At 45.3% G+C, this 14,530-nt stretch overlaps 1 protein-coding gene across 1 annotated transcript in view; it reads left to right on the forward strand.

Annotated features, from left to right (window-relative positions):
• AZI2 (5-azacytidine induced 2) overlaps positions 1 to 14,530 on the forward strand; it is a 125,994-nt gene that overhangs the window by 54,538 nt on the left and 56,926 nt on the right. The window contains exon 4 of the mRNA XM_033932844.1: positions 11,287 to 11,386. Coding sequence (XP_033788735.1) covers positions 11,287 to 11,386 — 100 coding nt within the window. The remainder of the gene's footprint in view (positions 1 to 11,286; positions 11,387 to 14,530) is intronic.

Here is a 14,530-nt window from a genome sequence, read left to right on the forward strand (position 1 = left end):
GAGTCTACTTTAAAAAAAACTCAGGGCTCCAGTGTTTATGCCTCCACCCCTCCTGGCAGAGAAGGCAAAACGATGGATAAGTTTGGCAAACGCCTTTATCAAAATGCAATGCTAGCCAACATGGCGAATAATTACACATTTCACTTCTCATTTTATATGAAACATCTTGTGCAACAATTATCCGCCCTACAAAAATACATCCCTGAACGCAAAGTTCCACTCTTTCAACAACAAATTTCCAGCCTCCTTCAACTGCGGAAATTCATGGTGCGCTCTATTTATGATTCATTTGAGCTGACCTCCCGAGCGTCTGCCATAGCTGTTGCCATGCGGCGTCTGGCCTGGTTGAGGGTATCTGATCTTGACATCAACCACCAAGACCGCCTAGCTAACGCACCCTGTCTTGGGGACGAACTTTTTGGGGAGTCCCTGGATTCGACCACCCAGAAGCTCTCAGCACATGAGACCAGATGGGACACTCTGGTAAAACCTAAAAAGAAGGCTCCACCTGCTCGTCCTTATAGACCACAATCCTCTTACCAGCGCAGGTTCTCGGCCAGGCCTCTCAACCCACCCCAACAGCATCAATCTCAGGCTCGCTCACAGTCTCACCAACCTGCCAAGCCTCTCCCTCCGTCAAAACCATCTCAGCCCTTTTGACTTTTTTCTCCAGGGCATAGCCAGTCTCCCATCATCATTGCCTCTTCCTCAGCCTATTGGAGGTCGCCTCCAAATCTTCCTCAGGCGTTGGGAGGTCATCACATCAGACCAATGGGTCCTCAACATCATTCGCCACGGCTACTCTCTCAACTTCCAGACTCTTCCACCAGACAATCCTCCCGTAGAGTCTGCTTCTCACTCCTCCCAAATCCCCCTCCTCCTGAGGGAGGTCCAATCCCTCCTTCTTCTCAATGCCATCAAAGAGGTGCCTCCGGACCAAAGGGGTCAGGGATTCTACTCCCGCTACTTCCTGGTTCCCAAGAAGACAGGAGACCTTCGTCCCATCCTCGATCTCAGGGACCTCAACAAGTGTCTGGTCAAGGAGAAGTTCAGAATGCTCTCCCTTGCCACGCTTTACCCTCTTCTCTCTCAACACGACTGGCTATGTTCCCTGGACCTCAAAGAGGCCTACACTCACATCCCAATCAATCCGACTTCATGTCGCTACCTACGGTTTCAGATACAGCACCGTCACTATCAGTACAAAGTGCTACCTTTTGGCCTCGCTTCATCGCCCAGGGTGTTCACCAAGTGCCTTATTGTGGTGGCAGCCTTCCTCAGGTCTCACAACCTCCAGGTGTTCCCCTACTTGGACGATTGGTTGGTGAAAGCACCTACGTCTCCACTTGTGCTACAAGCCACTCATCACACCATCTCTTTCCTCCATCTCCTGGCGTTCGAGATCAACTACCCCAAGTCGCATCTGCTTCCCACACAGCGACTTCAGTTCATTGGAGCAGTTCTCGACACCACACTGATGAGGGCGTTTCTCCCCTCCGACCGTCAACGGACCCTGCTCCACCTCTGTCGTCAGGTGCTCCTTCATCACTCCATTCCTGCCCGACAGATGATGGTCCTCCTGGGCCACATGGCCTCGACGGTCCATGTGCTCCCTCTGGCGCGACTCCACCTCAGGACGCCTCAATGGACTCTTGCCAACCAATGGTCACAGACCACGGATCTTCTTTCTCATCCCATCTCTGTGACATCGTCTCTTCAGCAATCTCTTCAATGGTGGTTAAACTCCTCAAATCTTTCCAGGGGTCTTCTCTTTCATCTACCCCCTCACTCCATGATCATAACCATGGATGCCTCCCCCTATGCATGGGGAGCTCACCTGGGAGATCTACGCACCCAGGGACTCTGGACCCCTCAGGAGCGTCAACATCACATCAATTTCCTGGAACTCAGAGCCATGTTCTATGCTCTCAAGGCCTTCCAGCACCTTCTCTGCCCTCAGGTTCTTCTCCTGTGCACAGACAATCAAGTCGCCATGTACTACATAAACAAGCAAGGCGGCACCGGATCTCGCCTCCTTTGTCAGGAGGCTCTCAGCATCTGGACCTGGACCACGGCCCGCAATCTCTTCCTCAAGGCTGTCTATATCCAGGGCGAACAGAACTCCCTGGCCGACAATCTCAGCCGCATCCTTCAACCTCACGAGTGGACTCTGGATCCTCCCATACTCCGCTCCATCTTTGCTCGGTGGGGCACTCCTCAGGTGGACCTCTTTGCAGCGCCTCACAACCATCAGCTGCCCCAGTTCTGTTCCAGACTCTTCTCTCCTCATCGTCTGACCCCAGATGCATTCCTGCTCGACTGGACGGATCGGTTCCTCTATGCCTTTCCTCCACTACCTCTGATGTTGCAGACGTTATCCAAACTCCGCAGGGACAGGGCCACCATGATTCTCATCGCTCCTCGGTGGCCTCGCCAACACTGGTTCTCCCTCCTGCTTCAGCTCATCTCCAGGGAGCCCATTCCTCTTCCTGTGTTTCCTACTCTACTTACGCAGCAACGTCAGTCTCTACTGCATCCCAATCTGTCTTCGCTCCACCTGACAGCTTGGTTTCTCTCGGGCTGACCTCTCCAGATAATCTGTCTCCGCCTGTCCCGTCGCATTTTGGATGCCTCCAGGAAACCGGCCACCCTCCAATGTTACCATCAGAAGTGGACCAGGTTCTCCTCTTGGTGTCTACTGCATCATCACGATCCCACCTCATTAGCGGTGGAGACTGTACTGGACTATTTGCTCTCTCTGTCCAACGCTGGCATCAAGTCTACCTCAATCAGAGTCCACCTCAGTGCCATCACTGCGTTTCATGAGCCTATCCTCGGAAAACCTCTCACGGCTCATCCACTGGTTTCCTGGTTCATGAGAGGCCTCTTCAATGTCAAACCACCTCTGAAGCCTCCTCCTGTCGTCTGGGACCTGAATGTGGTTTTATCAGCCCTCATGAAACCCCCTTTTGAGCCTCTTGCCACAACTTCGCTCAAACTTCTAACATGGAAGGTGCTTTTCCTCATTGCCATCACCTCTGCCAGGAGGGTTAGTGAGATGCATGCACTGGTCGCCGATCCACCGTTCACTGTTTTTCACCATGACAAGGTGGTTCTGCGTACCCATCCTAAATTCCTTCCCAAGGTGGTCTTGGCTTTTCACCTCAACCAGTCCATTGTGTTGCCTGTCTTTTTCCCTAAACCCCATTCTCATCCTGGGGAACAGGCGTTGCACACGCTGGATTGTAAGCGTGCCCTTGCATACTATCTTGACCGTACCAGGGCTCACCGCTCGTCCCCTCAGCTCTTTCTGACCTTCGATCCTAACCGTCTAGGTCGTCCTGTCTCTAAACGGACGCTTTCCAACTGGCTTGCTGCCTGTATTGTGTTCTGTTATGCTCGGGCCGGTCTCTCACTGGAAGGTGCTGTCACGGCCCACAGGGTCAGAGCTATGGCTGCTTCTGTGGCTTTCCTCCATTCCACGCCCATCGAGGAAATCTCAAGGCTGCCACTTGGTCCTCAGTTCACACGTTCACTACTCACTACTGTCTGGATGCCTTCTCCAGACGGGATGGACACTTCGGCCAATCTGTGTTACAAAATTTATTTTCCTAATGGCCAACCATCCCCCCTCCCTCTCTGTTAGCTTGGAGGTCACCCATGCGTTAAGAATATGCTGCCTGCTTGTCCTGGGATAAAGCACAGTTACTTACCGTAACAGGTGTTATCCAGGGACAGCAGGCAGATATTCTTACGTCCCACCCTCCTCCCCGGGTTGGCTTCTTAGCTGGCTTATCTTAACTGGGGACCACGCTCTCCTCCGTCGGGCGGGAAGGCACTCGCGCATGCGCGGTGCGGCCAACTAGAACTTTCTAGTTAAAAAGGTCCGTACCGGGGCTCCGTCGGTGACGTCACCCATGCGTTAAGAATATCTGCCTGCTGTCCCTGGATAACACCTGTTACGGTAAGTAACTGTGCTATATGGCATTTTTCTAGATTGGGGAGGGGGGCCTGGTTTCTCAGGTACAGTGTCACATGCTAACACGTGATAAGTCTGGGTTCAATTCCCAACTTGGCTTCTGCTTTTTAAACTGACTGAAAAATACCCAGGCTTGTCAAGAGTGGACCACCCCAGAGAAAGATTTGGTGCTTGAAAGTTGAATTACTTTGAAAAAGCATCATAAAATGCTTGCTTTATTTGGTATTTCTGTAAGGATGTAGACAGACTGGAAGCAGTATACTGTAAGTACAAGTCTAACAGGTATGCAATTTAAGTGTTTACAACACTGCAGAACACTGTGTTTAGAGTATTTAGGATTCAACCATCTCATGCATCTGTATATTGTGACAGGGAGAGTCCTGAACCTGGTAGAAAAACTAGGTTTGTCCCAGGATACAGGCTGGGTAGAGATGGGTTTAAACCCCAGAGGAAACACAGGTGTATTCCTTTAAGAACACAGCTCAGACCTGAAGCCCAGGCATTCCATTTCCTACCTATAAACAGAAGGTGGTCAGAGCAGTTAGAGCTCCCAAACTTTAGTAGAAGCTTGACTACACAGCTTCTAGGGGTGATAGGTGTAAAACCTGGACTGGAGAGGAGACCCAGGGGTTGCGTCAGTACCTTCTCACAACAAGAGCAGCTAACTCCTTCTGCAGTTCAGCCCAGGACTTCTGGGTCACTCTTTAATATCCCACCTGATAGTGAACTAGCCTTATTAATCAGGCCGTTAATGGGAGAGAAGAGAGAGCCAGGAAAGTAACTGAAAGAAGCGGTGGAACCATTGGATGACCATGGAATAATGGGAGTGCTAAAGGAGGACAAAGCCATCGCCTACAAAATGAACACATTTTTTGCATCTGTATTTACCGAAGAGGATATACACAACATAGCGGAACCCAACAGGCTATACGCTGGAAACGAAGACGAGAAACTGACAGGGTTGATGGTCAGTCTAGAAGAAATATGCAGGCAGATTGATAGGCTTAGGATAAATCTCCAGGACCAGATGGCATCCATCAGAGGATCATCAAGGAACTGAAAGGGACTATAGCTGAACTGCTTCAACTAATAGCCAGTCTGTCGATCAAATCAGGAAAGATTCCGGAAGACTGGAAGGTGGCGAATGTTAACGCCGATCTTCAAAAAAGGTTTGAGCGGAGATCTGGGAAACTACAGACCAGCGAGTCTGACCTCAGTACCGGGAATGATGTGATAAAAGACCACATCATTGATCACCTTGACGGACACAATCTGATGAGGACCAGCCAGCATGGCTTCAGCAAAGGAAGATCTTGCTTGACAAACTTGCTGCACTTCTTTGAGGGAGTAAACAAGCAGATAGACAAGGGTGAACCAGTCGACATCGTATATCTAGATTTTCAGAAGGCGTTCAACAAGGTTCCACATGAATGACTACTTGGAAAATTGTGAGCCATGGAATCGAGGGTGAATTACTCACGTGAATTAAAAACTGGCTGGCGGATAAGAAACAGAGAGTGGGGATAAATGGACAATACTCGGGCTGGAAGAGTGTCACCAGTGGGGTACCGCAGGGCTCAGTGCTTGGACCCGTGCTCTTCAACATATTTATAAATGATCTGTAAATTGGTATGATGAGTAAGATGATTAAATTTGCAGATGATACGAAGTTATTCAGAGTAGCGAAGACGCAGGGGGATTGCGAAGATCTGCAACGTGACATAACCATGCTCGAGAAATAGGCAGCAACACAGCAAATGAGGTTCAACGTGGATAAGTGTAAGGTGATGCATGTCGGTAACAAAAATCTCATACACGAATACAGGATGTCCGGGGCGGTACTTGGAGAGGCCCCCCAGGAAAGAGACTTGGGAGTACTGGTCGACAAGTCGATGAAGCTGTCTACGCAATGCGTGGCGGCGGCGAAGAAAAGGGCGAACAAAATCCTAGGAATGATTAAGAAGGGGATCACGAACAGATCAGAGAAGGTTATCATGCCGTTGTACCGGGCCATGGTGTGCCCTAACCTAGAGTACTTCGTCCAGCAGTGGTCACGGTACATGAAGAATGACAAAGTACTACTCGAAAGGGTCCAGAGAAGAGCGACTAAAATGGTTAAGGGACTGGAGGAGTTGCCATACAGTGAGAGATTAGAGAAACTGGGCCTATTCTCCCTTGAAAAGAGGGTACATGATCGAAACATTCAAGATACTAAAGGGAATAGACTTAGTAGATAAAGACAGGTTGTTCACCCTCTCCAGGGTAGGGAGAACGAGAGGGCTTTCTAAGGTTGAAGGGGGATAGATTCCGTACAAATGTAAGGAATTTGTTCACCCAGAGAGTGGTGGAAAACTGGAACACTCTTCCAGAGTCTTTTGTAGGGGAAAACACCCTCCAGGGATTCAAGACAAAACTAGACAAGTTCCTTCTGAACCGGAACGTACACAGGTGAGGCTGGATTCATTTAGAGCACTGGTCTTTGACCTAAGGGCCGTCGCATGAGCGGACTGCTGGGCACGATGGACCACTGGTCTGACCCAGCAGCGGCAATTCTTATGTTCTTAATGGCCTGCTGAAACTAGAAAATAAATTATTGAAGAGCTAAGTGAGCCACACTGACAAACTGCTACAAGCTTATTATTTGAGAAGTGAGCCTTTTCCTTTTCTTGGAGAGGGGAATTTTTGGGCTGCTTCCTGTTTATGGAATCTGGGGAGAGAGTTCCTGAATTTACCTGGAGAAATAAAGACAGGAATTCCTCCAGGGGAGGAAGGAGTTGGGGAAGTAAGTCTGTTACCCATAGGCTAGAGATGAATTAAGCCAACCAGGATAAATGGAACTTTTTGGTTTTTTGTTGGGCTTTTTTGCAGCACAGAGCAATGCTGGAGTTTGGGGGATGATTCAAGAGTATTTAGCTCTGAAGAAACTTTTGAGTATGTCAATTTGTATAGTGATAATTATTTATTTTATTTAGTTATTTAATTAATTCATTTTCTATCCCGTTTTCCCCAAAGAGCTCAGAACGGGTTACAGTTTAGTCTGTTTGGAGCTTGCAAGGAACAGGGGAGATTAAAACCCAAAGTTTATAAATTGGATTTAAAGGGGAGCAGAGTGAGGAAGTTTGACTTACTTGTACTCTCGCTAGGCTCTAATCTAGGGTTTAGGCCAGGAATTCAAGATACCCAATCAATACTCATTCAAGGAAATTTAATGGGAAGAGACCACTGAATAACTTACCTGGCTTTGAGCTTTATCTTTGTGTACATTGTTGAAAAATATAAATGTAGGAGACGTTTAACTTTGAGTAAAAGCTCGGGAAATTGTCACTGGCTTTTTCTCCCGGAGTTATTTCAGTATAAAGATCAAGCCGAATCAGGCTTTCTCAGCCGAGGTTGCTGGGTGGTATGACTATTAGATTTTGTTGGTTGCCTGTTTGTTACAGGATAAAATTTAAAATTCTTTGTTTAGCACACAGATCCCTGCATGAACAGCTATTTTATTTAAACCACATGATTAGTCTGTATGCTCCAGTGATGTGTCTTAGATCAGTGTCTCTTAAACTGTGTGCCACGGCACAGTGGTGTACCACGAGAAATTCCAGAATTTTACTTTATTTTTAAAAATCCCCTTCATATCTATACACTAGAATAGATGACATGTACGTGGCAATCGCAAGTCTGTCAATGTTATGAGTGTTTGTTTGCATAAGGATACATCCACATAGACAAGCATCATTCTTTAATGTGACTGGTCCTTGAAATCTAACGCCAAGTAATTTTATTTTTATTTTTTACGCAGTAGCTATCCTAACTTGAGCAACAAAGCAGTCAAGGTTTTCTTACCGTTTGGATCTTCTTAATGAGCTTGGATTTTCAGCTCTGACAGAAATTAAATTTAAAAAAGAGAATGACTGCAGATGGTAGATGATGAAATTAGTGTTTGCTTGTCGATTATCAAGCCGCTTTTTGAGTTCATTTATACTCAAAAACAAGCACATCCATCGCATTGATTAGCAATTCTATCTACTTTAGTTTCACCATTGTTACAATTACCCATACATAGTTTAAAAAAACTTAAAATTAAATTTGTTGGTTTTGCAATTTTATAATTTCAATTATAATGTGTTGTGAAAAAACATTTGCTCCAGTTATTTATTTATTTATTTTGATTTTTACCCTGTTCTCCCAGAAGCTCAGTGTGCTGGAGCTAAAAAAAAAGTGTTTGAGAGACACTGTCTTGGATCCTTGCTGGATCATAGACTGGTCAAACCACATTTTTCTATAACACATTGCAAGGCAACTTGGGGAAAGAAGCTTGCTTTTTTTTTTTGTCTTGCATCTCTTCTTTGGAATGGTCTACCAAAAGAAATTTGGGTCAAACAAACTTAAAGTTTTAAGGTTTGTCTAAAAGTTTACTTGAATAGTCTCTTGGTAGAGGTGGTGGAGACAAAGACTGTGTCTGACTTCAAGAAAGCATGGTACAGACACGTGGGATCTCTTAGAGCAGTGTTCTTCAACCTTTTTACACCTATGGACCGGCGGAAATAAAATAATTATTTCGTGGACCGGCAAACTAATAAGACTGAAATTTTAAAAAACCCCATTGCTGCCCTGTCCCCGCGAGCTCGGTCCCATTAACTATCTGATCCCATCCACACAAGCCTCAAATAGTTATGATTTTATATTGAACATATTTTATTAAAGTATAAAAAGAAACAATATTCTGTACAATTGTCATTTTATAAATATAAATAATACAGGGCAAGGATCAACAACACCCTCGTCTCCCCTCCCTTTCACATATATCCCCTCTACTATCAAGAAAACTGAATAAGCCAAATTATTACAGAATGCTTCACAAATATCATGCTAACAGAATATCGCAGTCACACATGGCAGGAATGGTGTTAGGGGGAGTGCAACCAGGGCAACTGCCTCCTGGTCAGAGAGAGCCCTAAGCCAGCTGGAAGCTAAAGATGCACTGCCTGGGCTTTGCACTCCCCAGTTATGTCTAACATCAGCTCTAGCAGGATACATATTTTAAATCTGATATATTCTAATCACAAGATAGAAATAAAATTATTTTTTTCTACCTTTTGTCGTCTCTGGTTTCTGCTTTCATCGTCTTTTCACTCTCTTCTATCCAGCGTCTGCCCTCTGTCTCTTCAATCCAGCATCTGCCTCTTCCATCCATTGTCTGCCCTCCCCCCTCCCCCTCCCATATGGTATCTGCGTTCTTTCTATGCCCCTCTCTCCTACACCAGATCTAGCATCTTTGTCCCTCTTTCCTTATTTTTCATCTGACCCCCCTTCCCAGCATCAATCTCTCTCTACCTTGTCATTCCTCTGTCTCTCCCCTTTCCCTCATCTGATCTCTCTATTCCATCCTGACTCCTTCCCCTCCTCTAATCTCCCTGCCAGCTGTTTCCTTCCAATGTTCCTCCTCCCCTTCTTCCTCCCCTTATCCAACAGTAATTCTCGTCCCTTCCCTTTCCCTTCTCCCCTGTCAGCAGTTGCCCCTTCTCCCTTGTCCAGGAGTACCCCTTCTCCCTTTCCTCCTCCCCTTATCCAACAGTAATTCTCATCCCTTCCCTTTCCCTTCTCCCCTGTCAGCAGTAGCCTCTTCCCCTCCCTTGTCCAGGAGTACCCCTTCTCCCTTCCCTCCTTCCCTCTCCAGAAAATGTTCCCTCTATGTAGGCTAGCAGCAGCTCTGTGTGCTTTTAACTTCGGCACACAGCTGCCCCTAAGCAGTATTTTAGCGCGGTTTCATGAGGCAGCCTCGGGCCTTTGGTAGGGCCGGCCCGCTTCGATGATGCGATTGTGGGCCGGCCTAGCAAAGGCCCCGAGGCTGCCTCATGAAACCGCGCTAAAATACTGCCTAGGGGCAAGCTGTGTGCCGAAGTTAAAAGCACACAGACCTGCCGCTGCTTTTCTGGGGGTGCGGAGACATACGCGGCAGGAGTCGATGGTGGCAGGCAGGTGTGCCGGCATAGCAACGGCAACAGGAAGTTGCACGTCAGCTGACGCCGGCACCTTTTGCTGCGGTGGGGTCCTGAATCCTTCGCGGGACCGGCAAGATTTGTTTGCGGACCGACACCAGTCCGCGGACCGGCGTTGAAGAACTGTGTCTTAGAGAGAGGAGGGAGATACTGATGCTGCGGTTGGGCAGACTAGATGGGCTATTTTGGCTTTTATCTGTCATCATGTTTCTATGTTAGGCATGAGGAAAAGAGATGGGATAGAAGGGAAGTAAAATATACTGGAAAATGATCTCAAATTTCCTCCTCTTAGTGGGCCAGCAGGGCTCGTCTCTTTAGACTTGCCTCTCAAGAAAGCAGTGATTAGGATCAGTATACTGGTACTGGAGCTTTGATGAGTGAAAGAAAGGGCTTCAAGTGTGAGCGTAAGAGCACCTTCAAATGTATGGCGTGGTATCTCTGCAGTACCTACTCCTTAGACTCTGGGTTCATATGTACTGTGTTCTAGAGGGAAGCTGAAGCCTATGGATCCTGCTCAAAGTCTGCAGACAGCCCAAGCTTGCTTAGCTGATTTTAGGGAGCTAGGAAAGGAAGATAATTTGTGATATTTTGCCTGTTTCCACTTTTCCGTCAGGCTTGGCATGGGTGGCAAATTGATGTTTCCTGGTAGTGCATCATGTTTCCAGTACACCTACTGTCAAATGTACAGTTAGGTTCTATGCGTTAATTCCCACTGTAGCGCGAGACCAAAGTTAGAGAGTGCTGGTTCTGCCCCCACTAGTTGCCACATAAAATTTGCAGATACCATGTGGTATAGTCCCGCATTAAGCCATAGTAACTAGAAATGTTACCGTGATCTAGTAAAAGAGACCCTAAGGGCCTGTTTTTTTACAAAGCTGCGCGGCTACAGCCCCGAAGCCCTTTAAATCTCTTTGGGCTTCAGGGCCGATACCGTGCTGCAGCTGCTAGCGCGGCTTTGTAAAACAGGCCCTAAGTTTCATATGATGATCCCTTTGTATTAAATTGGATAATGGTCCATTTTTACCTAAAATATTTTTATCAATCATCATTTTGACATATTGTAAAGCAGTTGATGGTGTGTTTGTATAATTTTTAAAAATGGTATCAGACTGCCCTATTTAAGCCAAACTTGACTTTAGATTTAAAAATATAATATTCCCTTAACTTCAGTTTTAATAAACTTAAATCTAAGCAATAGTAAAGAAATAAGCCTAAAAATATTTCATTTTAATTTTTAATAAATATGAATAGTAATTTCAGAGTCCCATTAACTTTTTTTCCCCAATATTATTTTTGTTTTCTTTTTCTTAGGTAAGGGAAAGTGTAGAATCTATGAAAACCTTGAATGAACAGTTGCAGACAAAAGAAGTGGAGCTTCTACAACTTAAAACCGAAGTGGAAACACAACAAGGTATGGCTATGTTCTCTTCTTAGAATGTACCTGTTTGTTGTCAGATGGTAACATAAAGTGCTTTTTGTATCCATGCTTCTACATTTGGAGGGCAAAATTCTGAGCACATATAGCTCTTCCTGCATCATGCAGTTTCCTCTGCTGAACAGACTTGTGACAAAGCTCTCATTTTTCTTTAGTTTGCCATCAAAATTCTCTGATGTTTATAAATACAGTGGTACCTTGGAATCCGAACTTAATCCGTTCCAGAACCCCGTTAGAGTTCCAAAACATTTGAGTTCCAAGACAATTTTTCCCATTGAAAAGAATAGAAACTGGATTAATCCGTTCCTTGGTCCCACAAACTCTGCAAGATTGGGCCTACCTGGCAGAAACAACAAGATCGGGACCCTCCAGGGGCAGAGGCAGCAAGATCGGGATCCCCAGCGGCAAGACAGCAAGATCGGCAACGGCAGCTGCAAGTGGTGTTCAGCCCAAAGCTTCCCTCCCAGGTGGAAACAGGAAGCTGTGTCAGAGGGGAAGCTTTGGGCTTAGCACTGCTTGCAGTTCGGATTCCAAAGCAGCGTTTGGATTCCGGGCAAAAATGAAGAAAAAAAAAAGTTTGTCTTCCAAATCGTTTGAGTTCTGGAATGTTCGGATTCCAAGGTACCGAGGTACTTTGGGTACTGAGGCTGTTTTTCTTTTCTGAGGACATAACGTTCTGCTTTGGCTGTAGGGTGTCCTAGTCATGACTTGGAAAACTGTATGTTCACCTTTCAAGGCATCCATGCCATAGCGATCCAACATCGACTGCAAAATGAGATAAGCTGCAGTAGTAACCTCCGCACAGGGCAGTTGCATCGAAATTACCAGTGCTCCACAAATCAATCAACAGCTGTGCAGTGGAAGCTTGCAAAGACTCAAAATATGTTGAACCTCTGCATGAGATGGTGTGCTGCAATCATGGGAAGCAGTATGACGATATAGAAAACTCTGTTGCCCGTGTAGAAAGGTAAACCACTTATAACACACCAGGCATGAGGAAGCTGACTCTGCAGTTGATATCATCTGTTGCAGTTCTGCACTACCTTACGTAAGGAAATCCTTAAATAATTGAGCAATAGGACTAGACTTCATGTAATGCGCCTCTGCATCTGGTTATCTTGGGCCTTTGTTTTACTGTATGTGTATAATAAGTCTTTACCATCCTTGTTTTTGCTGTAGTTTAAACAAAAATTTTAAAAAATTAGAATAACAGATGGATGGAAGCCACAGGTGTGCATCCCAGTATTTGTCCTTTTTCACAGTAATGAAAAGAATCTACCATCATGGGCAGGCTGGTGAGCAGAATATGCTCTTCACAAATCAAAGAAGGAATGTTCTCACCTCTGCTGCTTAATTCAGATTCACAGTTGCCTTCCTGATTTTATGCTTGGTCTTATACATTCAATATCGTGTCTCTTCAGTTGGCTTTAACTAAGTTCTCTCCAACCTAAGGAGGCTTCGCTGAACCAGGATCCAGTTTTCTTTTCCTATTGGATGCACTTCTTATGTTTTATGTATGTCAAGTTTATCCTGGTTTTGTTTTGGGGTTTTTATTATTATTGAAATTTCAGTTTACTTCACAAGAATCCTCTTGTTCAAGAAAAACAGAAAGAAATCATATATAAGGAATTAGAACAAAAAAGCTAATTAACTAACAGTAAATATTCAATCTTTCTCAGACCACAACTTAGGGGAGGAGAATTCCATAGAGTAGAGAGACTCAAAAATAAACCAGTAATCTGGAAATGGCTTAACAGCTATAACTCCATATTTATGACTACAGTTTCTGATATACAGTTTCTGATATACCCCCTTTTGCCAGGGTCTTCAGATCCAAAAAGGATCATAATTGTTCTCGTACAAAGAAAACATATTTAATTTCCAGAAATTTTATTAAACATTTACAGGGGTATGCTAGTAGGAATGTCCTACCAAGAGCTAATGTCTCCTTTCTCATCGAAAGAAACAATTTCCTGCGTAGATCTGGTGACATCTGGGAAAATCCAAACTTTTTTTTTCATGAAACATACATTGTGAATTTCGAAAATATAATTTCATGATAGCATTCGAGTCCTGCTCAAAAACAAATGATATCAACAGGGTAGGGTAGCCCTCTCAGTATTTTCTGATAAAGTGGTTTCCAACAGCTCAGTGATATTTAAAGAAGTATCTTGCTGAATCTGTGATTTTGGCATAGCTCCAGTGACTTTTTTAGCAGGCAAATAAATTCAAATTATTGGCAGTATATAGTCTGAACATTTTTAATATTTCTATTAAGAATCTTTTAAACATATCTAATGGAGTCACGCCATAAGCCTTAAGGAAATTCAATATACGAATGTTTAATCTCCAATTATAATTTTCCAGCTGTTCAGTTTTTCTAAGCAAAAAGTTCCTCTCTTTAATCAAATTATTAGTAACAGCCTGAACATCTATCACGGTTGTTTTAACTTGTTGAATTTCATTAGAAAGTTTTTCTTTAGTATTTTGGAAAGACTTTCCAAGAACATCCACAGTACTTACAAGACTCGCAATCTCCTGTGAATTCAGCCTCTCGAGAGCTTCCCAAATACTCTTGAGAGTAGTAACCGCCGGTTTTGATGTTAACAAGCCGGTTTCCAAGCCGGCTCTCTGTTCTCCCTGGCTTTCTGGAATTGTCGCAAGCCCAGCCCCCTGACCCGGGGTTTCCCCTGGCTCTACCTCCGCACACGGGTCTCTCGGCAGGACTGCGACTGCGGCAGGGAGCGGCGGAGGAATAGTTCCTGGTGGGGAGAGTGATACTTCCAGATCGAAGTCTCCAGTCGCTCTCCCAGATGGAAGAGAGCTCGAGCATTCCTTCAGGTATACCTCTGGTGTTATTGGGGGCAGCAGTGAACTCCAAAATTGAGCGCTGAACAGGGGTAAATGTCCTGGCCACAGTAGGGTTGGCTCGGACACTGCCCTTGCGCTTTGTATGCGGCATTTCCAAAACAGGAACTATAGCAGGCAAAAGAACACTGTTGGGTTCCGATGTTAATTCAGTTGCCTCCGTGCAGCCACCATCTTGACTACTCCCCTCCCCCCCCGATACATCTCCATCCTGATTTTTAATTAGTCTCATAAATGTTTCCCCCTATTTTT

The sequence above is a fragment of the Geotrypetes seraphini genome, chromosome 2, assembly GCF_902459505.1.
Source record: "Geotrypetes seraphini chromosome 2, aGeoSer1.1, whole genome shotgun sequence".
Classification (NCBI taxonomy): domain Eukaryota; kingdom Metazoa; phylum Chordata; class Amphibia; order Gymnophiona; family Dermophiidae; genus Geotrypetes; species Geotrypetes seraphini.